This window comes from Vulpes vulpes, chromosome 15, assembly GCF_048418805.1.
Source record: "Vulpes vulpes isolate BD-2025 chromosome 15, VulVul3, whole genome shotgun sequence".
Taxonomy (NCBI): domain Eukaryota; kingdom Metazoa; phylum Chordata; class Mammalia; order Carnivora; family Canidae; genus Vulpes; species Vulpes vulpes.
In genome coordinates this window covers 115,561,841-115,589,523 of record NC_132794.1, presented here as the reverse complement: position 1 = coordinate 115,589,523, position 27,683 = coordinate 115,561,841, and the positions used below count along the sequence as shown (strand labels likewise).

General features: G+C 53.2%; 1 protein-coding gene across 2 annotated transcripts in view; it reads right to left on the bottom strand.

Moving 5' to 3' along the window:
• MGMT (O-6-methylguanine-DNA methyltransferase) overlaps nt 1–27,683 on the bottom strand; it is a 280,956-nt gene that overhangs the window by 211,628 nt on the left and 41,645 nt on the right. For both annotated transcript variants that reach the window (XM_072740418.1, XM_072740417.1), the window contains exon 2: nt 11,387–11,523. In XM_072740418.1, coding sequence (XP_072596519.1) covers nt 11,387–11,511 — 125 coding nt within the window. In that variant the 5' untranslated portion in view covers nt 11,512–11,523. The remainder of the gene's footprint in view (nt 1–11,386; nt 11,524–27,683) is intronic.

Here is a 27,683-nt window from a genome sequence, read left to right as displayed (position 1 = left end):
TCTTCAACATGTTTTGCCAATTTAACAAATGAATCCTAACAGAGAAGTCAACCAGCTATGGTTTCCTCCTTTTTGAAAACAGACCCGTCATAGCAACGTGAGGCGCAGCAATGTGCTTGGCGGTCCACAGACCCTCATCCAGTTATGGCATTACCTGGAAAGCATGCCACGGCAGCCCGCGCCAGGCTCGTCCTCTTGTCCCTGCACCGCGTGCATGCTGGGTCCCCATCTTCACCCACCACTTCCTGAGCATCAAGAAAAGGGGTGTGGGGGGGAGCCTGGCACCTCTCCCCCGTCCTAGCCCCACCTGCCCACCCCCAGCTCGCACATGCCCCACAGGCGCCTGAGAGTCGCCCTGAGACCCGGGCTGCAGGCAGGACCAGCAGACGACAGCAGGCTGCCAACACCACTTGTGCTGAGAAAGGTGTCAGTCTCAAAATATTATTTTCAATAAAAGTTGTTTACCTAGAGAAGATTTAAACACACCAGGAACTTTGAAGGAAATAAGTGGCCCAGTTCTTTTTAATAAAAGCAGTGCTCAGTTATACAATCACTCTTCCTAACAGAGCCTCAAACTGGATGAAATAAAGATCAGAAAGCTAGATGTTTTTTTCCAGAGGATTTTTAGGAAAGAAAAAACTATTTGCGGGAGACGACCTGAGGTATCTAATAATTCAAAAGAGCAACTTCCCCCTACTTCTAGGCATACTTTCAGAGGAAGCATTGTTAAAGCAGAACAGAAACCTCTAGACTCCACTCATACATACGTGGGTGCACACACACACCCCCACAGGAGCAGACAATCCACAAGGACATTTTTCTGCTTCAAAAATGGACAATGTTTAAAAAAAAAAAAAAGTCAACCCACTGGAAAGCTTTTATTTTCCAACAGTTAGTGGGTTAAGTTTTAAAAACATTTTTCCTCGTAACTGCATCCTTCTAGACTTTATATTCCACTTTTTGCTGAACAGAAAACTGGCTGGAATGTGCACGTTCTCCACACGCAAAGCCCTGGCCCGGTGGCTGTGCCCCAACAGTCCGCGGGGACCACAGCGCCTGACACCCTACCCCAGAACAAGACCTGTCGCCTCCCCATGCGGGGTCCTCAGCCCAGCTGTGCGCCAGCCCCACCTGACCCATCGGCCTCTGAAGACCCCTCCAGAAGGAGAATGCTCAGAGCTGCACCATCTGGAGCCTTCCAAAGTGCTCAACACCCCCGTGTCGGAGCCGTGAAGGGAGCCGCGAGGAGAGCACCTTCTACAAGTTTCGCTGTGCTCGCCCGGGAGGTCAGGGAGCCAAGCTTTCTAGAAGAAGAACAGCTTTAAGAATAACACCACGGATTCCATCCTGATCCATCACCCCAAGAAAACTCCAGGCCCCCAGTACACATGTCCATTCTGCCAGCAAACCCCAAAAACTCCACGCCAACCCAGAAGGACCAGGTTCCCCCAGGTCACCGGATCTGCAGCTGGGCCTCACAGCGTACAAGCCCTTTGACATAAAGGAGGATCCGTGTAAATGTAGGTGCACAGGTCAGACTGAGGGAAGGGCCAAGACGGGCGTGGCCAGGAAACGCTGCATATCCGGGGCTCTCAGCAAACACTAGAGAAAACCTGCTCAAAGACGTGGGTAAGCAGCTTAAGGCAATCAGCACAGACCGGGTGAAAGCAGGACACAGGACTCTGCAGAGACAGCTGGAGCTCTTCCTTCAACAGCCCTGGAGCTGCCACTACAGCGCGGCCTCATCTGGAAGGAAATGGAAGCGATTTCCCCAACAGAAGAGCACAGAGAAGTCTCAGAGGAGATGAACTGCATTTCTGGGGAAGCCGTGCCCTCCCTCCTGCCCACGCTCCCCACTCCCTCTCCAGCCCCAATACAAGGCCCCCAAGGACTGATTTAGAACATGGGACGGTTGCCATGAAGGCCACTCCATGGGGGTTCTGTGTCCCCCCCCCCCCCGACCACAGAGTCACGGGACAGCCACACTGTTGGGATTCATTCTTGGAGGGAGTCGTTTCTGCCTCAGACGGGTCGTGAGCCACACTGAGCTGGCCTTTCCAAAAGTCAAAGCTGAAGAAGAGTTAGGTGCTGCACATCAGTCTCAGAAGACCAAGGCGCCAAGGACCGTGCATTTTGCAGCCTGAAGAAAACTTGTCCCCCATCGCCCGAGTCTGATACTGAGGGGACAAATGCCCCAAAACAATTTCAACACGAAACCCAACTAGGTCCAACCTCCAGCATCATCATTCCGCCATGTTCCTACATCCCACCCCGTCAGATGGGGAGCCCGACCGGTTGGTTCTACAGCCAAATAGATGCTTCTAAAGACCATCCTAGCTTGCATGGTCCTGCTCCACTATACCACCAGGGCCCCAGGCCCACGTCACCGTTGTCCTGACCACTTCGATAGTCTCAGGTGCTCATGCCCACCCCTGTCGAGGGACACAGAACCCCAGGCCTGTGTCATGCTGGGCTTGGGCTCCATACAGGTGGGTTGTCCCACTGGCTTCTGTGTCGCCCCGGTTCTGAGAATGTGTGAATAAGTGACTAACTTAAGAACGTCAAATAAATTTAGGATTATCAGAAAAAGATCTACTTCCATCAGTTGATACTGAAACTGGAAATAAAAATTCTGGATGAATCTGACACAAGACAATGCTTCAGTTCAATTCAAAAATTAAACTCATTTAACCTTTAACTCGATTGAAATTCTGAAGTGATCAGCATACAAGAGCTGTCCTGTACATTAATATCAAGGAGCTGATCTAATTACTGATACAATTTAAAGGAAATAAATTTAACAAACCAAGTATATTTTGAGAGTTCACAGCTTAAAAGGCATGAACACTTTGAAAACAAAAGTTGAGAATCATTCAGTCTCACGTGGTTTAAATATCAGAAAGTATTAAAGACATACTAACAATAAAAATTCCATAAAGCAAAATCCAAAGGCAAAATATAAAAATAGAGGCCAAAGACCTTCGATGTCAAAGTTGTGTGTTCATAGAAAAGGGAGGCAGGCCTGAGGCACGACGCTGGAGAGGAGGGAGGGCACACAAGCAGCCGGGGCTCAGCCAGCAGTGCTCCTGCATAGCCTCAGGTCTGGGCCCTGCCGGTGGGCACAGCCTCCTCAGACCAGCGTCGAGAGCACATGTCCTCCCGAGCACAGTCGTCTGGACAGGTCACTGTGGTTTTATCCACCACAGCAGTAACCGTGGAGCTGAACTTGCAAAGTAAAGCAGAACCTCAGGGTCTCAGAGGTGCTCATTCAGGCACCCAGCACGGACGCTGCAGTTCGGGATTGCGAACCCTGATCAGGAAGGTTCTGGCCGCTGGACTGTTCAGAGGAGGGGAAGCAAGGCAGGCAGTTCCTGCAGCTGTGGCGGTGCCGGCTGAGGTGGGGTATGGTGCTCCCAAGTCCTCTCCTGACACCCTGCACCCCACCTTCCCGCAGCAGGACCCAGGGCCGACTGAGGCAGCAGCTGTGCTCACTGGCCGGTCCGAAGGCCCCACTCACCCGATGCCACTCCCGGCATCCTCAACGTGTCCTAGAGGACAGCTCCAGAGGCACATGCAAGCGGCCGTCGAGAGGCTACAGTGTGGTCATGAACCCCGTGTCTTCCTTCCAGGACTTTACTGGAGCACCTTCCTCCCAGCATGAGCAAGCCTGTGAGCTGCTGGTCCAGGCCAGGGCTAACCAGAAGGAGAGGGGGATGGCTGCGGATGGAGAGGCAGGGAAGGAGGCCCGTAGGCTGGCCAAGTGACTCGGGGGCCCGCTATGTCCAGGCCTGTCCTCCCGGAGCAGTGACCATGCATGCCCTGCTCCATCAGAAACACACCCACGAGGCCACAATCCTGGGTGGGCCGACGCCAGAGCACCATTCTGACCCCATGGGCCTCAGTGGGCCCCTCCTCTGGGTGAGAGCAGCTGCTCAGTCTGGGAGAACCCAAGGCCTGGGGTCAGAAAGGGACCTCCCCGCTAAGGTTCAAGCAAACCTTGGCACTGGCCACAGCCCCCAGCACCCACGCTCACCAAGGGCACGGCCCTCCCCATCAGACCGCACACGGGCCCCACGCACCAGCTGCCAGGTGCGCTCCTCAGGGACAGGGGAGTGGCCTTCTGTGGTGCAGGGCGGACAGGAGCGCAGCTTCTCCGGGAAAGCAGCCGCGGCCCTGGAGGCAGGCTACCATCCAGGGCAGAAGATGGAGGGATTTTTAACAGGCCGCGGAGGGAAACACCCGCCTTCCTCCGAAGTGAGCCAACCTCCTGCCTTTACTGGAACGTGTGCCTCCAGTCCCAACGTTGGAAGCTTCCAAAGCAAATCCTTTACTGTGACAGTTTGGTTCATATTTTGAACCCATGTATTTGTAACTGTCATTCAACTGTTGTTTTCTTCCTTCCAGGGGGATCCTGGTAGGCTTAAAATTAAACAAGCCGGCTTGCTTCTCACTCACGGACACAGGCGTGCAAGTCTTAGCCCTTTCTGTCTCCCCGCAAGACTCAAAATTGACAGGAATAAAACTTAAGTCGCTCTTAGACGGGTCCAGGACAGAGATTCTAAATCCCAGGGATGCCTGCTTAAGCATTGCCAACAGCCTGCCTGCTTCTGCCCTCTGCCCCGACCCAGGAAGGACTGAAACTGTGAAACAGGCTCTTGCAGAAATGAGGCAAAAAAAAAAAAAAAAAAAAAGACAAAACTCCTGAAGCCACACACTGCTTTTCTTTCTTCTAGGTCAGAAGCCACACAACTTCACAAAACAGGGTGGCACATTTTTGTGGTTGTGCAGTAGGGACCCGTGGTGTGGCAGCCAACAGCCATCAGAGAAGAGGCTTCTCCACCAGCTCCCCGCGGGGTCACAAAGCCACAAAGGGAACCTATGCTGTGAGCCCAGGAGGCCCTGCACCAAGGGCCACGGTCTGTCACTCCGCCACCGTCCCCACACCCTGGCTCTCCTGGAAGGCACGCCGTGGCCTGTCACTACCTGACGGACATCCACAGTTGTGACCTCAGTGGCTGCGCTGACGACTCTGGAGGACCCGGGCCCTCCCAGCATGGAAATCGCAGGGAGAAGAACCACCCTGGCTTCCAGTCTGGGCTTTTCAGCCGAGAACATGACAGGACAACCAGGGTCTCGGGTGTGAAGGATGCTGCACCGTGAACGGAATCTGTGCACCAGGTGTACCGATAGCCCATCCCCACGCGCTACAGACTGTCCTCCCAACGCCAGAAATCAGTGGGGGAGGTTCTCCGGCCAGGACAGGCCCCAGATCTGGAGCCAAAGAGTCACATGGGGGCAAGAACGAGGCACTGCACATGCACCAGAGCATTCAAGCACCTGCTCAGGAAAAAGACACTTTTTATGAAGCCAAAGAGAGGTTGGTAGAAACCAACCTTCACAGAAACCTGCTTATTTGACTCAAGAGGCCTCCTCAAGGAGCACTCTGTACAACAAAATAATTTTTTTTTTAAGCACAGACAACACAGATCACGAGTTCAAAGCAGCAAAAAAGAGCAGGGAGATGGCTGGATGTGCCACACGTGGAAGGCCTACGCAGTGGGCCTTGGCGGGGGTGGGGGGTGGGGGTGGGGGGGGGGTTCTGTCTCCGAGGGTGCATCCTCAGGAGAGCTTCTCCTCTTCCTTGAAAGATTCCAAGAAGGCACCAACAAGACTTCCCAGTCCCTTCCTGGGAAGGTTCTCAGGACGTGCAGACTCCCACAACTACCTCAGCACGAGCGTCGGGCCACCGGGCAGGCAGATCACCAGGTGGGAGCACAGTAGGCACGAGCTGGTGTTGGGATCCCAGTTCCCAAACAGGCCACTTAAAACACACACAAAAACAAGGTAGCAAATCTACACAGAAGCCCATCACTAGCCACTGAACAGAGGACACACGTGACTTCACAAGTCTGACCTCTCTTCTGGAAGGCCTCAAAGGCATCTTACCTCCACGCTTTCATGGAGCCAAAACTAACCCAGCACCCAGTGGGGTGATGCCCCCTCCTAGACAGAGACCCTGCGGTCACCTTCTGACGCCCCAGAGGGCCAGGCCTTCCTCTGTGAACATAGTGACGGAGGCCTCGTCCACACCCAGCCATCCACATCCCTGAAGTAGGGTCAGGTCTAACTGGGCTACACGCTCCTACCAGAGCCAGTGGGGACAGGATGCCAGCAACACCACAGACAACCCACTTCTGCTGCTGCCACACACAGAGTCCTCGAAAGCAGAAAACAGCCTGCACGCGTTACATTTTCAAAATACAAAACATTTTTACAATCGCTCAGTTTGGACTATATAAGCTTTTCAATATTGCATTCCTGTATTTTTTCCAAAAATATTTACATGGGAAAAAAATTAAACACGAAGGTGATTCTTTGGTTGGTGAAAGACCAGGTATGTGCAGCTCCAGCATCCCGCCCCCAAGCGCCCTACCATCACTCCCTCAGCACGCGTGGGCCAGGGCCGTACAGGCCATTCAAGTAAAACAGTGGAATCAACTTTATAGGAAGCCGCACGAGGCCCCAAATAACATTAGAAAAACAAATCTGTTCTACAGCTCTTCTCAGAGTTTAGACGTTGCAGGGAATAACGGGGTCAAAGCCTGTAGCCACATGAAGATGGGGTGGAGGGGGGGGCATCAGCCAAATTCTTGCAAAAGCAAACCAATTACTCTCGAACAGGACAGCTGTTAATGGAAACTTGATATTGGCAGGAAGTTACACAGTTGAGATTATACTCCTTCCTGAACAGACATTCTGCATGCAAGTATTTTTAGGAAAGGAAAGGGGAGTAATGCAACCTAGACAAAAAAGCAATCCGCGATCACTGTACGAAGCCATACAGACAGGTCACTGATGTGGGGAACAGGAATCCTACTTTGTACAGAAATGCGATCTCGCTGCAGAGCGACTTGAGGGCCAACTTCTGAAGCCTGCCTGCAGGAGATAGAGGACTCACAAGCACTCAAGGAGGATGGGGAGAACAGCAGGACGCTCTGCTCAAAACCCCCTTGGCCACTGCCCCCGAGCAGAGCTGGACGGCATGGCCTCCGGGGCACACAGGGCTCCACCCTGCAGAAAGCCACGCCGGGGGTGGGGGGAGCTCCCCTCAGGGCTGGCAAGGGCAGCATCTAATTCCGTTAGACCAAAGAATCCTAATCAGAAGTCTTTCTGTAGGAGGAACACCAGACCTGGAGGGCACTGGAGGTGAATTCATCCCCAACCGGAGGAAGAAGTCCTACTAACCCCACACCTGACCCTCTCAGAGCAAGGGAACCCTTCCAAACCCGCTTCATGCTGAGACACTGCCCTGAATGCCAAAGCCTGACAAATGTACCACACGCAAAGATTACAGACTAACATCCCTCGTGAACGTAAATACATTAAGTCTTAAACAAAACAGCAAATTTAAGGCAGTACTGGGGGGGAGGGGTGAAATGGGGTAGGCGGAGATATCACGAATTCTATGGTAGGTGCAGTCCAGTATCTCAAGACTAGTTTCACTAAATGTTTAAAACAAAACAAAACCAGGATGATGTTGACCCATCATACAAAAACCATTTGACAAAATCCACAAGACTGAGGACTGGCAGTCTCTGGTGGCAGCATGCTGACTCGGGACATGAAGCCCCCCTCCCCATAACCGGAACAAGGGAAGGTGGTCTATTGTCACGACGTTCACTCCCCACCCTGGAGGTTCCAACCGGCACCAGGACAGAAATAAGAGGTATAAAGATGAGAGCAGAGCTGTTTTGAGTCACAGACCCAATTCTCTATGGCAAAAATCCTAAGGAATCTGCAAAAACAATTCCTACAACTAAGAATTCAGTAAGAGGACAGAAGATCAACATACCGAAAGTCAACAGTTACGTAACAGCAGCAAATAAAAAACAGTTTTAAACTAATTCAGAATACCAAAATATCTGGAAATCAGATTTACAAAAGACCTACAAAATCTCTATGCTGGAAACTAGAATACTGAAAAAAAGACAAGCTGAACGAATGGAGATAAACCATATTCATAAATTGGAAGGTTTGGGTTTGTTTTTTTAAATATTTTATTTATTCATTCAAGAGACACATTGAGAAAGGCAGAGACACAAGCAGAGGGAGAAGTAGGCTCCCCGCGGGGAAGCCGATGTGGGACTCAATCCCAGGACCCTCGGATCACGCCCTGAAGGCAGATGCTCAACCGCTGAGCCACCCAGGTGCCCCAAATTGGAAGGTTTTTAAAGTGCTCCACTGCCCCAAAAATGGTACACAGATTCAATAAATTCCCAACCAAAATCCCAATCAATGCTGAACACCTTGATTCTTTAATATGGAAAGTTAAAAAAGATGCTGAAGCCACAACAATCTTTAGGAAAAGCAAAATCAAGTTAGAAGACCTGTTACCTTAATTCAAGACTTATCATAAAGTCCACGTGTTTCTGGCATAGAACAGATGAAGAGGTCACTTGAGCTGCACAGAACATCCACACACACACACACAAAAATAAAAATAAAAATAAATTAAAAAATTAAAAAAAAAGAATATCCAGACACACGGGACCCACACATGTACAGTCAGTTGACGTGACAAATGTACTGAGGGGATTAGATGGAGAAATTTTTTCCTCCTCCTCCCAAATAAGAAAACTATAGAGAAAAACTGAGTACTTCACAATAAGGTGATTCAAGATGGGTCATACCTAAACACAAAAGCTAAAATTATCAAGTTTTAGAAGAATCTATAGGAAAATATTGAAGTTACAGTAGACAAATCTTAAGGACAAGAAAAATGCTAAGAAAAACCATTAAGTTGTAATTCCTCAAAATTAGGAACTTTTTACAGGAGGATACTAGAATACACACAAGCATGCAACTACGAAATACACAGGATAACACGTGTATCTGAGGAAGGACCCGTAACCAAACCACAAACAAGATGCCCATTAACAACGGGCAGAAGATTCATTCAGACCCGCGAGGAAAACACAGCTGTGGTCAATAAGGTGATTAGAGCAAGTCACCGGGATTTTAACAATAAGAACATTTCATACCCACTAGAATGGCTAAAATTTTTAAAAAGTACCACCAAGTGAGAGGGCGGAGCAACTGAAATGCCTATATTTCTAATGGAAATAAACATAAAATGGTTCAACTTTGGGAAAAGTTTTGGCGGCGTTTCAGGTTAAACAAATGTTTGACATGTAATCCAGCAATTCCCCAGCTAGGAGTGGACTCCAGAGAAGCAAAAAAACGTATCCAAGGAGGCTTGAACGAAAATTTCAGTCTTACCCCTAGCAGCCAAGAGTTGGGACAATACAAATGTCCGTCGACAGGACACTTGATGAACCACGGAGCATCCATAAAGGACTCCTCACCATGAAGGGGGATCCACTGATTAACACAGAGAATGTGGGGGACCCTCAACATACCGTTGAGTAAAAGAATCCAGTACAAAAGAGTAGATCGTAAAACTTCACGTATATAAAGCTCAAGAACAAACAGCAAAGTTGACCAAGACAGAAATGGCAACAGTGGATGTTAGAGGATCTGACACTAGTGGAACGCAAGGGAACGGCTGGTTTGGAGCGTCCTAGATCTTGGTTTAGGTTGGCAGCCCTTTGGCTGTACACGTTTCTCAAAATTCCCAGAACTGTTTACTATGTAATGTTCACCTCAATTTTTTTTAAGTGACAAAATAAGAATTGTTAATTCTGAGTTTTCACACAGAATGCTTGTTATTCTGGAATGTTCAAATGTCCCATGACAAAGGTAACAGGTGTCAGACTGCTGATTGCTCCCCCCCCCCCAAAAAAAAGTCATTCCCCACTTCTGCTACACACAGTCCCTAATTTTGGCCAACGCATGACCACGTCCTACGCTTCCCAGCCGGGCATGGCCACACGAGAAGGGGAATGTTAGAAGCTCCTTCTAGAAAGGGAGGTGGGCGCCTCCTTCCTTTCTTCTCTGCCTGGGAAGGTAGCACGGCCACTCGCACCCCAGAGGCTGGCCCAAAGCACCAGGACGAGGGCCTCAGCCTGGAGACGCAGAGCAAAGCCGGAGGCAGCCACGGGAGCCAGCCTCCACGGCTGATCGAGGCGAGCGTCTTCACGAGAGACATCAGCTGCCTCTTCCTGAGGCCATCGGAGGAGCACTTCACAGCGGCACCTCCTCTGGATTCAGAAAGCAGAAACTCAAAATTAAGACTCATCTTTGTTATAATTCTCCTCATCTGCAACGGGCAACTAACTAGATGCCAAGGTTTTATTTTCTTCCCCAAATTCCCTTTAAGGAGTTTTTTTTTTTTCCTTAACGCAGAAAAACTCAACAAAATTTGTGATTTATTGTGCAAGTGAATACGTGAGAGACAAAATGCCATTCCCTACGAATTATTTGGTGTCTGTGATTTTCTGAACACCATGGCCAGATGGTTTTCATAGAAAGAGAGAGTGTATTTGTACAGTTCAAAAGGTTCACTTATTTTTTTGGCCTCAAAAAAAAAAAAAAAAACTATTGATTGTAACATGCGGCTCTACAGGAAAAAAATCTCGACACTAGAGGCGAAACCGGGTATTTATTACCGTGCATGTGCTCATTATGGTGGTCTCTGACAGGGGTCCATTAAAATCAATTTTTATGTTTCTATGTATTTTCTTTATCTAACGTTCTATGGCATTGTGTTGATTAGCCAGTTAGGACAAACACTGAGCAGGAGTGGGTGGGTCCTCCCCCCCTTCTGTCAGAAATAATGAGAACTGCAATTTTAATACAACAACTCACAATCAATGAATGGAGGAAATGTCACATCTCAGAACAAACATTAAGGAGTGCTTTACATTTTTTATGTTTTCACAATTAAGAGAAAATATGGTGGAGATCTTTCAAAAGAGAAACATGTGTCCTGCTAGAAAGGCAAGCGCTAACGTCATGCTAGGAGGGCTCCTCCCACCCTTCCTGGACCACAGCTCTCAGGGGCCGGGGGGCTCCCGATTCAGCAACTCCAAGACTTCGGTATAAAACTCACCCGGCGGACCTTGGACGATGAAGGCCGGTCCTGATTTAGACGCACCAAGACCAGGTAAGCATCTCCCTGCCACCAACGTTTCCAGAGAGATTCCCACATTTGTTGAAGAATCAAAATACTCAAGGCTCATGCAGAGTCAACCCACTGCTCTGTCAGCGTGTGTTGACCAGACGTCCCGGAGCCACGAGCTCCAGGTTAGGCTCCCAGGGTTAAGTGCACGTGGAGGGTGCTCGGTCCACAGCACAGATGCTGGGAGAGGACAGCCAGCCTGTGGCTACGGGTTAGCCCGTGACCCACGGCGGGACTAGCGGCAAACGCCACTGCTTTGCTGCTCTGAACAAATGCCACATGGCGGGAGGGACCCAAGGGACTCACCCGGGGTCCGGGGTCTTCCTGTCGTGCAGCCTTATCTCATGCAGACCCTGCGCACAGCCGGAGATCTCGATCTTCCCCAAAGGGCTGTCCATCGTCTTGTATCTCATCTTGCAGGCCTTGTCCATCCTCCCAAGCACCTACGAGAAAGGTTTTCAAGCAAATAAGAAAGTCCACGGGAAAGACGTTGGTTCTTTTTAAAGCACAACGGGGCATCCGTTTTCTAAGACAAAACATCTTCCAAAATCTGTCCCCATTCTTGGGATTTAATCCTCCAATAGGTCCTCTTTGTAATCTACTCACTTGAGGAACAGAAAATGCCATAATTACCTGGAGCGGCCAACTGGTGGTGCCGCCCCTCGGCCTCCTGGGCGTCCTTACCCTGCTCCCAGGGCCAGGCGGTGGGGACCAGAGCTCCCCATCAGGGGTCCCCAGGACGGAGCTAAGCTGCCTTTAACAAAACGCTGACCAACTTCCTTCACCAACAGGTGAAGCCGCGGGTAGAGTGATGCAAACCAAGGCACCCTGAGGGGCCTCTGGAAGCGCCCAGGCGGGGGTCAGGGGCGCGGACGCGGCCTGGGATGAGCCCCGGCGCCGGGGAAAGCAGCCGCTGAGCCTCGAGCAGCACCCGGTTCTCAGACGCGGTTTTCCGGGCCAGGACTGTGAGCCCATGTGCTCTGCCTTCCGACTTTCGGAGCACGTCCCCGAGCTACGGTTTTCGTCAAGGAACACAGCGCACAGGACCCGATCCGAGGGACACGGAACGCGTCAGCCGGCGGTTACCAGTGAGGTCGGCAACCGCCTTTCAGAAAGGTTTGCGGGAGGCAACAGCCCGTGGGGGTTTCCGACTGTGTTGGTCAGTGCCCCTAACCCCCGATCCTCGCTGGTTTTGATAGCTGCTAATTTGGGTCAAGGGAGCAAAGGCTGAGAAGAACCAAGAGACACCCCGGAACAGTGAAAGCCTCAAGGCAGACGGAACCAGACCGAACCCGATGGAAGTCACTGCACGTGCGGGCAGCCAGAGCGCGAGCCAACCGCGGGCCGGGGGGCAGCGCACCCGGGCCAACCGGCCCGGCCCTCGGAGCTGCTCCTGGTCCTGCTCGCAACAGCCCCAGGGAGGCCGCCCGACCCCTGACCTTAGAGCCGAGCTTCCCAGCGCTCCCCGCTCCACCAGCGCCATCAGCCGTAAGCCGGAACAGCCGAAGCCCCCCCACGCCAGCCCACCTGCCCGCCCACCTGCCCAGGGCTCCCGACCTGCAGGCGGGGCTGCTCTCCTGCTGCCTCCGCTTCCCTGTCCTGCAGGCCCCTCCCAGGAACCGTCCACAACCCCCAACCCCACACAGGAATGCTGTCCCCCAAGGCTTCCCGGGATGTTCCTGCGGTCCTGTGCACCCCCACCCCGCCCAGGACTTCGCCTCGGGACCCTCCCTCCCCTCGCCCTGCCTGCCCCCTCGCACACCTGCGCCCCATCAAGCACTGGCTCTACCATTGCCAACTCCTGCTCAGGGCCCCTTGTCCTCCCTGAGGCCTCATCAACATTCACACAGGAAGGGCTTCTTGGGCCACTCAGTACACCTGGGCCCTTCCCACCCTGCCCTCCCCTCCCCCTAAACAACAAGTCAACTGCCAATTACATGAAGGGGCTAGAGCAGGGTCAGCAAACTGCAGCCCATGGGCCACACCTGGACGCCAACCTGCTTTGTAAGTCAGGTTTTGCTGGGACGCAGCCCCACTCGCTCCTCTGCACACTGGCTGTGGCTGCCTTCCTGCTCCAGGAGGAGAGCTGACCAGGTGGGATGGGGCAGCAGGGCCCCCAGCACTCAGCACCTCCCCATGATGGGGCAACAGGGCCCCCAGAGCTCACCCCCAGCCCTCCACATGCCCCTCAAAGTCCTGGCTCCTGCACCTTTCCTGCTCCATGCCCCCAAACTGGCCACCACCTCCCCACAGGCAGCTCAGGCTTCCCCCCCGGGGCCTGACCGTCCAGCCACCCCAAGTGGCCTGGTGTCTGCTCCACTGCAAAACCTCAACACACCCCACCACCCCCACCCAGGCCCTAATACCATACACTGACTCCCTCTTCTGTCTTCCCAGCAGCCACGGGACAGAAGTGCATTAACGCCCCCAGACAAGGTCGGGCAGTGTTCCCCAAAACCACACGGTACAGAAGGATCACCCCCGAGACTCCACCCTAAGGCCAGGCCTCCAGAGCCGCCCTGTTCCGAGCCCACTTCTCTGCGCATATTGACAGATTCCTCTCCAGCTCCCAGTCCGTGGACACGGGACTGTTCACCTGACATCACAGACACTGACACTTCGTATCCTTGAGCACCCCAGCTTCCGTGGACCCGCAGTGCCTGAGGGCACCTGTCCACCTGGCCACGCACGGGCAGGCAGCGGGTGGATGGCGGCTTCCCACTGATGGCCAGTCATTTTGCAAAAGTCACCTAAACTGAGCCACCAATTCTTTCATCTGGGGATACCTATATCGCAGGGTTGGCATGGGGATTAGCGGGAACATGTGTCTAGACCTGGCCTCCCAGAAGGATTTGGGATTACGGTTATCTCTGCCATAATCGACATTTCAACCATGTGCCCTCGGCCTTGTCCCACATGGCACCCTGTTCTCCTCTCCAACAGCATCAAAATCTTTACCATTCTTCAAAAGCAGATGGCTACCCCTCCTCCCGGCCCCTGGGGGGACTTCCCTCATTCCTTGGAGCCAGAATCAACTGCTGCCCCCCCCCCCACATCTGTGGGCACTTCCCATCACCCGAGCCACTGGCAGATGCTGGACCAGGGAGTCTGCCTCCATGAGTCAGGGGTTCAGTTAAGACCAATGCATCACACGTGTAAGGAGTTTGTCAAATATCCGTTAAACACGATGACCAGCATCCCTGCCACCCAGGCCAAGAGCCTGGCACAGCATCGCCCAGCGTGTGCTCCAGGGGACTACAGATAAAGGCTCTGGGGGGATGAGGAGCCTGGATGCACTAAGCCCTCCTGGGAAGCTCTGAGCACTGCTGCAGAGAAACCAGCTTATATTTACGTAGCTCTCACAAACATGTTCACCCCGAACCCACGTCTCCTACCCAGGCCCCGCTTGGAGGCTGTTTCTCAGCATATCTGGGCTCAGGCAACCTGGCTCGGGCCTCAGTTCTGCGGCAGGAGAAGCCACGAGCCCGTCTCAGGCACAGCTCCTAATGGCAAGCATCAGAAAGTGGTATCAGCTAATTTGAGCACAAAAGCGATTTACTGTAAGGCTGTTCCGTAACTCACAGAACTTCTGGGAAGGCTGGAGAAACAGGCTCAGAACCAAGGAGCCAAGACTGGCCAGAACCCAACCAGAGCCAAAGCCGAGCCTCAGGAAACATCTGTGGGGCAGCCAGGGACTGCAGACACGCAGCTGGCACGGTGGCCACCGCTGCCCCTGGAAACAGGATGTTGCCGCCACCATCCACTCCCTGCTGCCCGGCCCCCGTGTCACTGGCTCCCGATTCAAGGCCTAGAATGTAGACCCTGCACCACTGCTCACACCGAACCAGAAGGATGAGCCAGTGGCTCACTTCCCTTCCCAGGACTCCGTTTTCTGCTGTAAAACAGCAGTAATGGTACTGATCGCACTGCCCTCATGGGCTGTTCTTTGGGCCCAGCTGCAGAACAGGAGACTGAATGGAGTGGGGTGGGCCAGCCCCCATGCAGGGAAGGACCTCCGTGTGCACGGGGCATGGCCAGTTCTCACCCTACTGTAGGGAACAGGTGAAGACACACCCAAGTATGCAGCTGGGGGTCCGGGAGAGGGTCAGGGCAGGGTGGTGAAGGTTGGGGGGGCAGCATGAGGGCCCACTCTCCTATCTCCATCACATGGAGGGGCAGTCTCTAGGACGGGCTGGACTTGGGAGGCTGCTGGCCTCGAACACAGTGGGAAGGCTTCCACGGCGGTCTCTGAACCAAATAACCATGCAGCCCAGAGCCTGTGTGTCTGAACCAGACAGGTGAGGCTCTGCAGCTCGGCCTGCCCTTGGTCATAGCGGCACCAACAGGTACCCCACGCCCGGCAGCATGGTGCCGTGCCTGGTCTGTCCAGTCTAGCCTCACACGTGAAGGGCCGCCTGCCTCATCATGGTGAGGACCGGCTCTGATGACCTGCACAGCTGCCCGAGGCCACAGAACACCTGTGTCCCTCAGAGCAGGGACACTCTATCCACATCATGCCCAGAACTAAAAAAAATGGCCATCAGTCCGTAACCAGAGTAAGCGGGGACTTGAACTCTGAGTGAGCGGCCTATGTCCCCTGCGGCCAGTCATGGGCCTGGGTGAAGCCTAAGGGATCACTCCAGAGACCGTGACTGGTCCACAGAACTGACATCAAACCCGTTTAGGCTTCCTGAGTGTGAGGATCTGCAGAACCACCTTCCCTGAGACGAAGGCCTGGTACCCACGGCCCCATCCTAGCCGAGACCTGGCTGTCCTGTCCCTGTGGCCACCAGGTGCCCAAGCCCATGGGCAGACCCACTGCCAGTCAGAGATAATCACCATAACCCCCTGCCTGCTATTTGAAAAAAAAAAAACAAACCCCAAAGCAGCAATCTTACCAATGCTTTATATTAGCCCCGCCAGGAATGGAGCTGGAAACTACACAGAAACCTACCCACAGTTTCTTTCCTACAGACAAGCAGGACGTGAGACACAGGGTCCTTCCACGGGCAAGAGTACAAATTAGCTGAATAAGAACACCCTAGAATGGAGCCGAGACGTGTCCCTGGGACAGGAGCGCGAGGCCGCCTGGTGTGCCAGGCAGTGTGTGCACGGGAAGTCCCAGGCCCCGAGACAAGCGTGCTACCCCGGGGCAGGCACGCGACGCTGCATCACGTGTGTTCTCTGCTCTGCGTTGCCCTCGTGGGCACGTACCTGCGGCACAGGTAGCGGTTAGGCCACAGCTAACAAGCAAGGAGAGGCCTGACCGGGTTTAATAATAATAAAAAAGTGCCAGACACCGTCTCCTTCCCCTTCGTCCTTCCTTGAGAAGGCGGATGTGCCTCCCGGAGCGGCGGCAACCACCTGGGAACATGAAGGACAGGCCACGAGACCGGGCAGCCCTGGCCCTGCTGCCACCATGGTGCAGCCCAGCACCCTGCTATGCCCCCCTTGTGCAAGGAAAACAAGGTCCTGCGGGCTGCAAGCCGGCGTTCGGAGGAATTCCCGTGTTCTTCCCGCTGCAGTACCGGAACTGATCCACTGCCGCCTCCCGACGCTCAGAATAGTGCCCAGAGCGCTGCAGGTGCTCAGTGAACACTTGCTGGATGAGTGAGCTAATCACACAAACCATTCTGTTACGCTTGAAATTAGGACTCAGAAGGAGAACTCCAGGATTGACAAGAACCCCCGGCTGGGGGTCCGATGGCCTGTGGGGTCCAGGAGGGCTCCCTGGAGGAGGTGTCGACACAAAAGGCAGAACCTGCTCCAGGTGCCCGTCTGCCTGGCAGCCCCGCCGCCGAGCCCAAATAGGCAGGGGGAAGCGTCAGTCCCCATCACCTGCTCCTCCTCAGCAGAGGCTTTGGCTGCACGGAACAGGCCCGTTGACCCGAGGGACGCCCTGCGGGGCTGACCCGGGGCAGAGGAGGAGGGAAGGGAACTACTAGGAGTTCTGGACCTCAGTGCAGGCCTGACGGCGGCCCCGACTGCCAATTCTTTGAGTGGTGCCGCGGGGCCACAGTGAGGGCACAGCCCCACGGCCCCGAGTCCTGCCCACCTGCCCACCGTGTGGGGATGACGCCCCAGGCCGCAGACATGACCCCGCTCGTGTGAGGCCCGTGGCCCGTGGTCCCCAGCCTGGCACCGCCAGCAGCTCAGGGCGGGCTCCTGCATCCTCACCAGGGCGTCCACCTAAGGCCACAACACTGGCTGACGCTAATTGGTGGCAGAAAAAAATGGATTTTCCACGGTTATCTGGGACCTTTGAAAAAATGAAACAAATTTCGTTTCATCCCCCTTTCAACATGAATGGCGTTTAATGTTCTGAATTAGGCGGCTGGTGCCAGAGGCTGGGCTTCCACCGTATTAAATGCAAGAAGCCCAGAGCCAGAAGCGGACTTCTTTCTCCTTTACTTGTTTTCCAGGTCTGCTGGGTGAGTGAGTCTATGACCTGACTTCCAGAACCATCTCTCCAGTCCCGCACCTTCCCTTCCACTTTTAACCCCTTCCAGGATGGCCCTGCTGTGCAGAGAGAATGCCAGAGAAGGGGCTGGAAGAAAAAATCGCCTGCCTTCTCATACGCTGTTCACAAACCAAGAGACGAGCTCCTGTTAAATGTGGGCCCGGAGTCGGCCCGGGACTGAGCAGGCACACGGCTGCAGGCTGGGCTCCAGGCATTCCCGGGGCGTCCTGTCCGGGCCTCGGGGTGCCCCGCAGCTGCACACAGGATAGGGAGCCCGGCTGGCACGCTGGGGACGCCCTAGGACAGGCCTGCCTGGTGACACCCACAAAGCCACCGTGAAACGCAGCTCGTTCTGTAACCTCCCTGCCGAACAGAAAAGAAGGAACAGCAGGAGGGCAACACCTTCCGGCCTAGGACCCGGGCGAGGCCGATCCACGAGGCCGAATACGTTAATCATAATCAGAAAAATCACATGTGTCAAAACCTGGGAAAAGAGAAAATACTTCCTACCTGTCGCCTGATAACAAAGCCGGCTTTGGGGGGTGGAAGGAGGAAGCCACCGAGCAAGCCCCCTGGAGAGGCCAGGTCTGCGGCGGCGACCTGCAGCGACCCGCTCAGGGCACCTTCCCCCAGGGCCCCCCCAGTGCCCCCTGGCCAGCTGCATTCAACAAGACAGTCCACGCGGGGCTCAGTTTATGACGTGCCAACAACCAAAGAGGGCTGAGTGGAGCTGAAATGTCTTGCCGGAAACTTCTGGCACATCCATCTGCTATGTGGAACTCAGAATGGATCCTAGGGTCATGCAAAGAGATCACACTCCACGTCCACACAAAAACCTGCACACGATGTTTACAGAGCAGTTTAAATCATAACCAGCAAAACTTGGAAGCAACCAAGAGTCCAGACAATCTGAAAAGGCTGCATGCTGTGTGATTCCAACTATGTGACATTCTGGAAAAGGCAGAAGTATGGAGACAGGGAAAGGATCGGGTGCCAGGGGCTGGGGCGGGCGGAGGAGGACAGAGCACAGCCGATCTGTGAGGGGCAGTGAAAATACTCTAGGACACCACAGTGCATTCATCCAGACCCGTCCAAAGTACACCAGGAGGGAGCCCCAAAACACTGGGGCTGGGGCAGTATGGGGGACACTGACAGTGGGGCAGTATGTCTGCGGGCAGGGGTATCTCTGAACCTTCTAGCTCAGTTTTGCTAGTAATCTACACTGCTCTAAAAATGAAAGTCTACTAATTAAAAAACCATTCAAAGCCTTGTTTTTTTTTAATTTTTTAAAATTAATTAATTTATTTATTTATGATAGGCACAGAGAGAGAGAGAGAGAGAGAGAGGCAGAGACACAGGCAGAGGGAGAAGCAGGCTCCATGCACCGGGAGCCCGACGTGGGACTTGATCCCAGGTCTCTAGGATCGCACCCTGGGCCAAAGGCAGGCGCTAAACCACTGCGCCACCCAGGGATCCCCCATTCAAAGCCTTGTGCCATGCCGCTGACATGGAAGGGATTCCCTTTATTCGTTGATAAGTTTCTACGAACCCAGCTATTTGTACACCCGAACGGAGGAGAAATTCTGCACCATAATCACAGAATGAAAGGACCGCTTGCATGAACCCCGTGATGTGCTCACATTGTGAGCTGACCCACGGACTTCCAGGATATGGTGTCCGGCTGGAACCCAAGGATTGCCCCCCCCCCCTTTTTTTTTTAAACCACTATCACTGGAGAGGCCTGCCCTGTAGAGCACCTCCCTAATGCTGCTTTGGCGGCAAAGGAGACTCCGACAAGAGCCCTGGGGAGCAGGGGCCAGGCTGGACAAGTGGCCTCCACCGCACCACACCGCACGCACGTGTTCAGCATGCACAAGTCAGCTAAGGAAGGCAGCCCACCCCGGGCAGCGCGTTCTAGAACAGACGGGAAGGTTCCTACGCGTCAGAGTGGAGATACAGACGGACATCAAGGGAATGTGTCCACTGGCCATTAAAACAACCATTTCCAGATAAAAACAGGCACTGACTACACCTTATTTATTTATTTATTGGGGTGGGGGCTGCGGCAGAGAGAAGGAGGAGAGAGAGAGAATCCCAAGTAGTCTCCACACCCAGCACGGAACCCGACCCGGGGCTCTCGATCTCTGGACCCTGAGATCACGACCTGAGCCGAAATCAAGAGTCAGACAGTCGACCATCTGAGCCACACAGGCACCCGAGCAGTTGAAAATTATACTTGGTTTTCCTTTCCAAACTCCTCGTTTTTGTGCATATTCTCTAACTAAATATTAGTGATGCAAGAAGGCAACTACTTTTCTGTTCTGAAGCTCAAACATGGTCCAAATCTGCATTCAAACAGGAATTAGAGAATAGAATGTAATCCGCTGTGTGTGTGTGTGAGAAACAGGTCACACATAGACTAGAGCACAGAACCTTCGCGGGTACAGTTTAACAAACTGCTCTAGAAAGCTCCCAGAACTTCTAGCACTTTTTTTTCTTTTAAAGATTTTATTTATTCATCCATGAGAGACACACAGAGAGGCAGAGACACAGGCAGAGGGAGAGCAGGCTCCCTGCGGGGAGCCCGATGCAGAAGTCGATCCTGGGACCCCAGGATCACACCCTGAGCCCAAGGCGATGCTCAACCACTGAGCCACCCACACATCCCAACTTCTAGCACTTCTGAAAAATATTTCCAAGTGATAACTACTGCTCACATACACATTCCAACAGTGCAGCTGAAATATCTCCAGACCCAGCCAAAAACCACACAAGATACCAGAGCACTATACAGTGAGGCCTATAGAAGTCTTTCTGGAAGTTTATTAGTAACTATCACTTATTTCTTTAAACTGCTTCATAAGGAGCTTTCCTACTGACCACGCCACTGCACACGAGTCTAGTCTGCAGACTCTCACGACAGGAAGCGAACTAGTGTCTAAGCATGCTCAACCCTGAGAGTGCACACCTGGGTATGGGGTGCTGGATCGGCACACACGAAACCACAGACCTGAACACTGCACGTGGCCCTAGCTAATTAATTTCGGGGAGGAAAACAGTTTTATAGCAACACGAGGAAAGTCACTATTTTGCTAAGGTAAAGAGGCGACTTCAAATAGATTTCTACTTGCTGGGCTCCCAGGCCCTTAGGAGCTCAAAGTGGCTGCCCATGCCCTGCCCTCTATCCTGCCACCTGCCCCTGGACCCCTGCCCTCTATCCTGCCACCTGCCCCTGGACCCCTGCCCATGCCCTGCCTGCTATTCTGCACCTGCCCTCACCTGTGCCCCTGCCCTGTGCCCTGCCCCCTGCCCTGAACATGACTTTGGGGAAAACCTGGAAAAAGCACAGTTCTAAGACTCTTTCTGGGCCCCTCCACTCCACCTTCCCACATTCCCCAGGTGGTGAGGCTGGGAGGCCCTGCGCACCTTCCCCCTTACACCTTCCCCACCTGGCCACGGGATAGGCCTCAGCCACCTCCAGGGTACCAGTGCCCCGAAATCTGAGACAGATAGTAGGCGACCTGGGGGTGAGCAGGGGCACCTGGGGCGGGGTGCATGGGGAGGGGGTGGGGGTGAGCAGGGGCACCTGGGGCAGGGTGCACGGGAGACCTGGGGGTAAGCAAGGGCACCTGGGGCGGGGTGCGCGGGCGACCTGGGCATGAGCAGGGGCACCTGGGGCAGGGTGCTTGGTGGGGTGGGGGTGAGTAGAGGCACCTGGGGTGGGATGCATGGGCAACCTGGGGGTGAGCAGGGGCACCTGGGGTGGGGTGCACGGGGGTGGGGGTGGGGGTGAGCAGGGGCACCTGAGCATCTGGGTTGAAAAGCAGAGACACCTGAGCACCTGACAGGGTCAGGAGTTGGCGGCATACAGGGCAAGTGTGGCTCACCATGGGGATCTTTGTACGGCCCACGCTCAGAATGGTTTTTACATTTTTAAATCATTGAAAAAAGTCAAAAGAAAAATATTTCATGACATACAAAAATATGAAATTCAAACAGTCCATCAGCACGTTTTCACTGGAAGGCAACCAGGCTCGTTCTGTATTGTGTCTGGCAGCGTTTGTGAGGAGCTGTGAGGAGACCGTAGCCCTCAAGGCCAGAAATCTTTACCATCGGCCGGTTTCAGGTCGGCCACGCTCTGACGGAAAGGCGCACATAAGTGATCAGCGGAGGGTCGCTGGTCGCACGCTGTCCAGTCCTTCTCTCCCACCCACTGATGAACAAATCCCAGGGCCTCTCTGACCCCACATGCTCACCCCCTGGTCTTTGACACCACAACCTCAACCAAGATGTGGCTACAAAAGTTTTCTGGAACTTTCCTAAATACTGACTTAGAAAGGCCTGTCAACAGTCAACGCCCAAGTGCTAAGCCTGGGCCCCACCGAGGACCACAGAATTAAGTCCTCTTTATCCCCAATAAAGAAGCGGTTTCACAATGTTTCTGTGGTGAAGGATTCTCGGTGAGAAGCACAGGATGATTTATGACTCGGTGTCCCCGATGGAAGAGCCTTATGTTCCAGACACGCTCTGGCGGCAAGGCACGAGGCTCCGAGAGGGGCCGACGCCATCCCCACAACAAGGCCAAGCCGCCGCCGGAATGTGTGCTGCCTCCGAGCGATTCATCCAAGGCAGGAAATTTTATGTTCTAAATTAGTTACATTATGCCCAAAACCTATCAGCGGCCTGATAGCCTGAACACATAACTCTATACCTTTTACTCTTTAAACAATAATTCAGTCTAATCCTGCAACGGAAGCCAAGATTTTCAGACCAAAAGTGCACTTTCCATTTGATTAAATACTAATAAATGCAAGAATAAAATACCAGTCTTTTATCTTACAGTAAATTCTTCAAAAACCATATACTCTAAGAATTAATTATTGCTCTGGAGAAGGGGACAGGTTCTTCCCCTCGAAGACAGCTTAGTGGCCTCAAAGTCTTCATTACAACGGCGAACGCATAATTTACCGCAGTCCGGGGCTTACAGAGAAATGACATCATAGCCCAGGTTCTGCGACTCCCCGAGTGACCGGTCAGCGCGGCCCCAGGGCAGCACGGGGCGGGTCTGGCCAACAGACCACATACGGAGCTAGGGAAAGCCCAAAGCACCAAGGAAACAAGACAAAATGGAAAATTCTGCCATTTGCCTTTTTCACCTACGTGTTCAGTATTTTAAAATTTATAAAATAGGGCAGCCTGGGTGGCCCAGCGGTTTAGCGCTGCCTTCAGCCCGAGGTGTGACTCTGGAGTCCTGGGATCGAGTCCCACGTCGGGCTCCCTGCATGGAGCCTGCTTCTCCCTCTGCCTGTGTCTCTGCCTCTCTCTATGTCTCTCATGAATAAATAAATAAAATCTTAAAATTTATAAAATATATTTACGTATTTCATGCATTAAGAAGAAAATAAGAGTTAAATTCTGCCAGAAGGAAGATGGTGAACTTCCCAGGGTAGACGTTATTATTTTCCTGTTGTTAGCGTATCGAGCCAGGGCACCGACGTCCGAGCCTCTGAGGTGTGCATCCTGCACCCTGTGCCACTTGAGCGGCCACCAAGGGTGACCTCCCTGTGGGTCCGCCTCCCTGGCTCACGTCCAGTGACTTGGTGAACAGTCTGACGACTCCCCTGGCCCAGGAAAGCTGCCTCGGCTGGGAGGACGGAGAGGGCGCTCCCTCCAACGGGACGGCCAGGAGGTGGACCACGGGGAGGTCAGTCCCCTCCAGGTGAGGCAGGCTGCGCGGGGCGGACAGACCACTGGCCACGGCCTCCCGGGACCAGGTCCCATCCTCACTGTAGGTGATGAAGAAACAATCCATGCTAGCAGGTCACTGGAGGGAAGTCCTGTGGGAAGAGGGGCAGTGGGGACACAGTCTCGGACTGGAGGGGTAAGCCAAGGCGGCGCTCAGGTGACCGTGATGTATAGGGACCTGTCGGGGCCCCTGTCCTCCTCTGTAACGGGGAGAGCTGAGATAGCGCTCAGCTGCCCGGCACGGACCGTCCGGACCTCGGGGAACATGATCCGTGGTGCCGTGAGAACATTGATCCGAGCCTGCTGGCCTGGGAGCAGGTGACCCGCCTCTGTCCCCGCGTGCATGTGCCAGCACCTGCCACTCCTGTCACTCTGGGCATGAATTTCAAAGCAACGTGGTGAGGCACTTAGCAGCCAAAAGGTGAACGGAGGTAGAGAAAGCTGTGGAAGCAGCCCAGGTGTCAGTGGGAAGGGCAGAGAGGTCACAGGGCAGCAGGGAGGCAGGACACGGAGCAGAGAGCGGAGTAAATTCATGACACGCCGCGACAGCCCTTTCTGAGGCCGCGTGTCCGGCCTTCCAGGGTCCCAGCTATGCATTTCCTTCTCACCATGTCCCTTCCCCCATTATGGACCCAGGTAGTGCCAGAGACATCACAGGTGGATGCTCAAGAGTCTACGCAGAAGTCGCCCCTTGCCGTCCAGGGGCCGGGGTAAGGGGCCCTGGGAAATGCCCCCGGCCCAGACCTGGGTCAGAAACCGTTCACACACCCCGGTGGCCCTGCCCGTGAGCTGCAGGCACAGCCACGCTCACCCAGGCCAGTGCACGAGCAGGCCCGTCCCCTCGGACACTCAGGAGGAAGGTGTGGGTTCCTGGGGGCTGACCGGGGGACACACTAACCTACGTCCCCCGAAGTCCCGCTGCCAAGCCCACATGGGGCACGACTCCTAACCCTCCAGACCCGGTATTCTCCACTCGGTATTTACATGGGGACGCTTTGTAGATTCGGGAGGTCTGCGCTGTCGCCGAAGGCTAACTTCGCTTTTGCTAGAGATGTAGGTGATGTTAGTGACCCATCAAAATAATCGTAAAAATCTGGCAGAGTTTCCCAAAAAAAGAAAGAACATACTAAGCACCCGAGAGTCACTCCTTCACCTCATTACTAGCAAGACATACGGGACCCGAATTCACAAAATATTATTGGGGGGGGGGGGGGAGCAGCTGTTTTCCCAAGCTGCTTTGTATTGGTTCCAGCTTTTTATTAAAATTAATCCGATGAAAGTTTTAAGTGGCGGATTTCCGTTTCAGAGGCGTTCTTGACCACATCTGGAAAGAGAGAGCAATGTGTGACGTGATTCCACTCCTGCGCCTCCGGTGACTCATGCGGGGGCAGCCGGTCTCATCTGCTCATCACAGCTCCGTGTTACCCGCACCCGGTTCCTGGAGCACCACGCCAGCCACGGAGGAAGGAGGCGCCTGCCCCATTCGTGGGCCTCGCCTCACAGTGGGGGCCCCAGGGGGACGCCGGTGCACCCACCACCCCTAACTCCCAGCCCCCGCCGGCTAGGCCCATCCCACCGTGCCAGCCATGCCTCTGTGGGCTTCCCCGTTACGTCGCCTCCGGACTGAATGTGCTCCCCCACAGCAGCACACTTCTAACAACAAAATTGGACATTCGTCGTGATGAGGTGCTCGCCCCCCTACCCCCCAGCAGCAGAGCCTGGGCCACCTGGGGTGGAAGCCGCAGGAGGGGCTGGGGATCTGATACAGAAGCTGGACAGTGAAGCTAAGAGCGGACATGGTCACGCCGGCCCCACCCCGAATGCAGACACCCTGAACAGAATGTCGCTTCCACTCGTTAGTAAGAAAAGGCCCTTCAAGGAACATCTGCTCTGCTTTTTTTCCCCTTATGATGAACTTCTTAGCACTTGGCATCAACCATATATTGGGGGTGTGGGTAATATATTTCTTTTAGAGGTTCTGGTCAGAGAAGTGTCTTGCACGGTACACCTGCTTTCACCATCTACAGACCCATTCTTTTTTTTTTTTTTTTTTAAGATTTATTTATTCATGAGAGACACAGAGAAAGAGGCAGAGATACAGGCAGAGGGAGAGGCAGGCTCCATGCAGGGAGCCTGATGTGGGGCTCGATCCCAGAACCCTGGGGTCACGACCTGAGCTGAAGGCAGACGCTCAACCACTGAGCCACCCAGGCATCCCTATAGATCCTACTCTTATGCTGGATTTGGTACCCACTGATGTCAAACCCCTTATGAAATAGTTCAAGACGTCAAGGCCTCAAACTCTGGCTCACAAGCTGGCCACATCTGAAGATACCTGATACTGAGCCAGATCCAGGATCTGCATACAGAACCAGTCACCCACAAACGTACGGGGAACATCCTATCTAGGTGGCTCTCAGTACCACGAAAGCACCAATTTTCCCTTTAACTGGCCAACTCAAGGACTGCCCTGATGTGCATCTCAAATGTCACCGAGACAGGTCTCCCCAGCCTGCCAGGCAAGCTGCAGGGCCTGTCCAGGGGAGCGCTGTCCCCCCGAGGGCCTCTGGATGAGAGATCCCTTCCTTGTCTATGCTCATGGCCTGAACAACATCATGTCACCAACACAGAATCCGGTGCCTGATTTTTTCTTATCTGCAAAGTGGGTCTTTCCCTATTGGAACCCTGTCCCTGGCCAGACTGTGAGCTCTCAGGGCCCACGGGGGTGCTGAGACACCCCCCACCCAGGTTTCAGCAGCATGGGCCTTACGGTCACCCCGCACGTGTGTCTTCTCAGAACACCTGTAGGTGGGCACACTGCTGACAGTTAGCACCTGTCTCTGGATCTCCTGATTCTTCTGGTCCCAAGCCACACCCCCACCCCACCCCCAGCCACCGCAGGAGCACAGCAAAAGAGAAGGGGCCGACCCAAGTCTGTCTCTTGCAGGGGCTGGCCCTGGGTACTGGGCTCACCATAGCCAAAGGTGAGGGAGCCATCACATCAAGCCAGGAGGAACTGGAACGGTTTTAATGAAAATTTTATACAGAAAAATCATTTTTGCTAAGTTATTTGGTTTGAGACATTTGTTATACATGTGCAGAAGGTATACATAAAATCCATACTTATTCACAGAAGCTTTGTTTCAATAAAAACAGAGACCAACTGGCAACCAATTTATCTACAAATGACACAGAGACTAAGTATTGTGCACATACTTTTCCTTGGAAATAGGGATTATTACAAAGTCATATGTAAGCTATTCCCAATCTTTGTTCAAATAATTGATTGATGTGATCATATCTCCCTCATACGTTCCCACTACCATGAGGAAAACTTCTACAGTGCATTTCAAAAACTAGCATAAATGTAAAATTACAAAAAAATTAACCGGTACATTTTATCTCAATTACAACAGAATGAATTCTTCAAACAATATTCACTGATGAAAATCTCACGGATCTGCAACGTTAATTTCAAAGGTAACTTGAATTAGAAGAAAAATCGAGACTGTCACAGAATGAAAAGCTTTGATAATTAACTACTTCTTTAAACTCTAAGACCTAGCCTATTAGCAAGCAAACTAACATTAAATATCTTTTCTTTCATGTTTTTTTTCAATAAAAGGATACTGCCACCCTCTCCATTTCTACAAGAGTCTCCACAGAGCTTGGAACATACGGATGTAACGAGGCGCCAAAGTGAGAGTGCGGGCGGCAAACATGCGCCCTTAGGGGAGTGATGACAACTGTCCTGACGAAACCCTAGACTGTCACCTTCCCTTGCTCTTCCATGGCCTTTGGAAAGTCAAGACATTTTATTTTCTGTGTTTTTCCTATACCGAGCACCAAGACCGGGACAGTTTCTGCAATCTGTGGCCTCCGAGGGCCTGAAGAAGACCCCACGATGTGCTCGCTCACCCACAGGGACAGCACCGGGCTCCGTGGGGCCCGCCTGCCCAGGGATGGTCCCTAGCGTGCCACGCAGGGGACTCCGCAGGGGCCACGCTGAACCAACGACCAAGTGCATTAGATACGACCTCCCAGATGCTCCTTCTGTTTAAAAATCATCAAATATACTTTTTATTGTGCTAAAATTAAGACCGTATTTACCATTTGAAGCATCTATAAATGCACAATTCAGTGCCATCAGATACATTCAGTGCCGGTACCTCTACCCAAAACTTTATCATCCCCAACAGAAACTCTGTCCTCAGTCAACACTAACGCCCCACTGCCCTGCCCAGCCCCTGCCACACACCATCCTACTCCGTCTCCATCAGTGGGACTGCTGTGGGAACCCCCCAGAGCTGGAATCATACAGCGTCCTTCTGTGCCCGGCCTTTCCCCGAGCAGAATGCCCTCGAGGTTCACATGCTGTAGCAGGGGCCGAATTTCTTT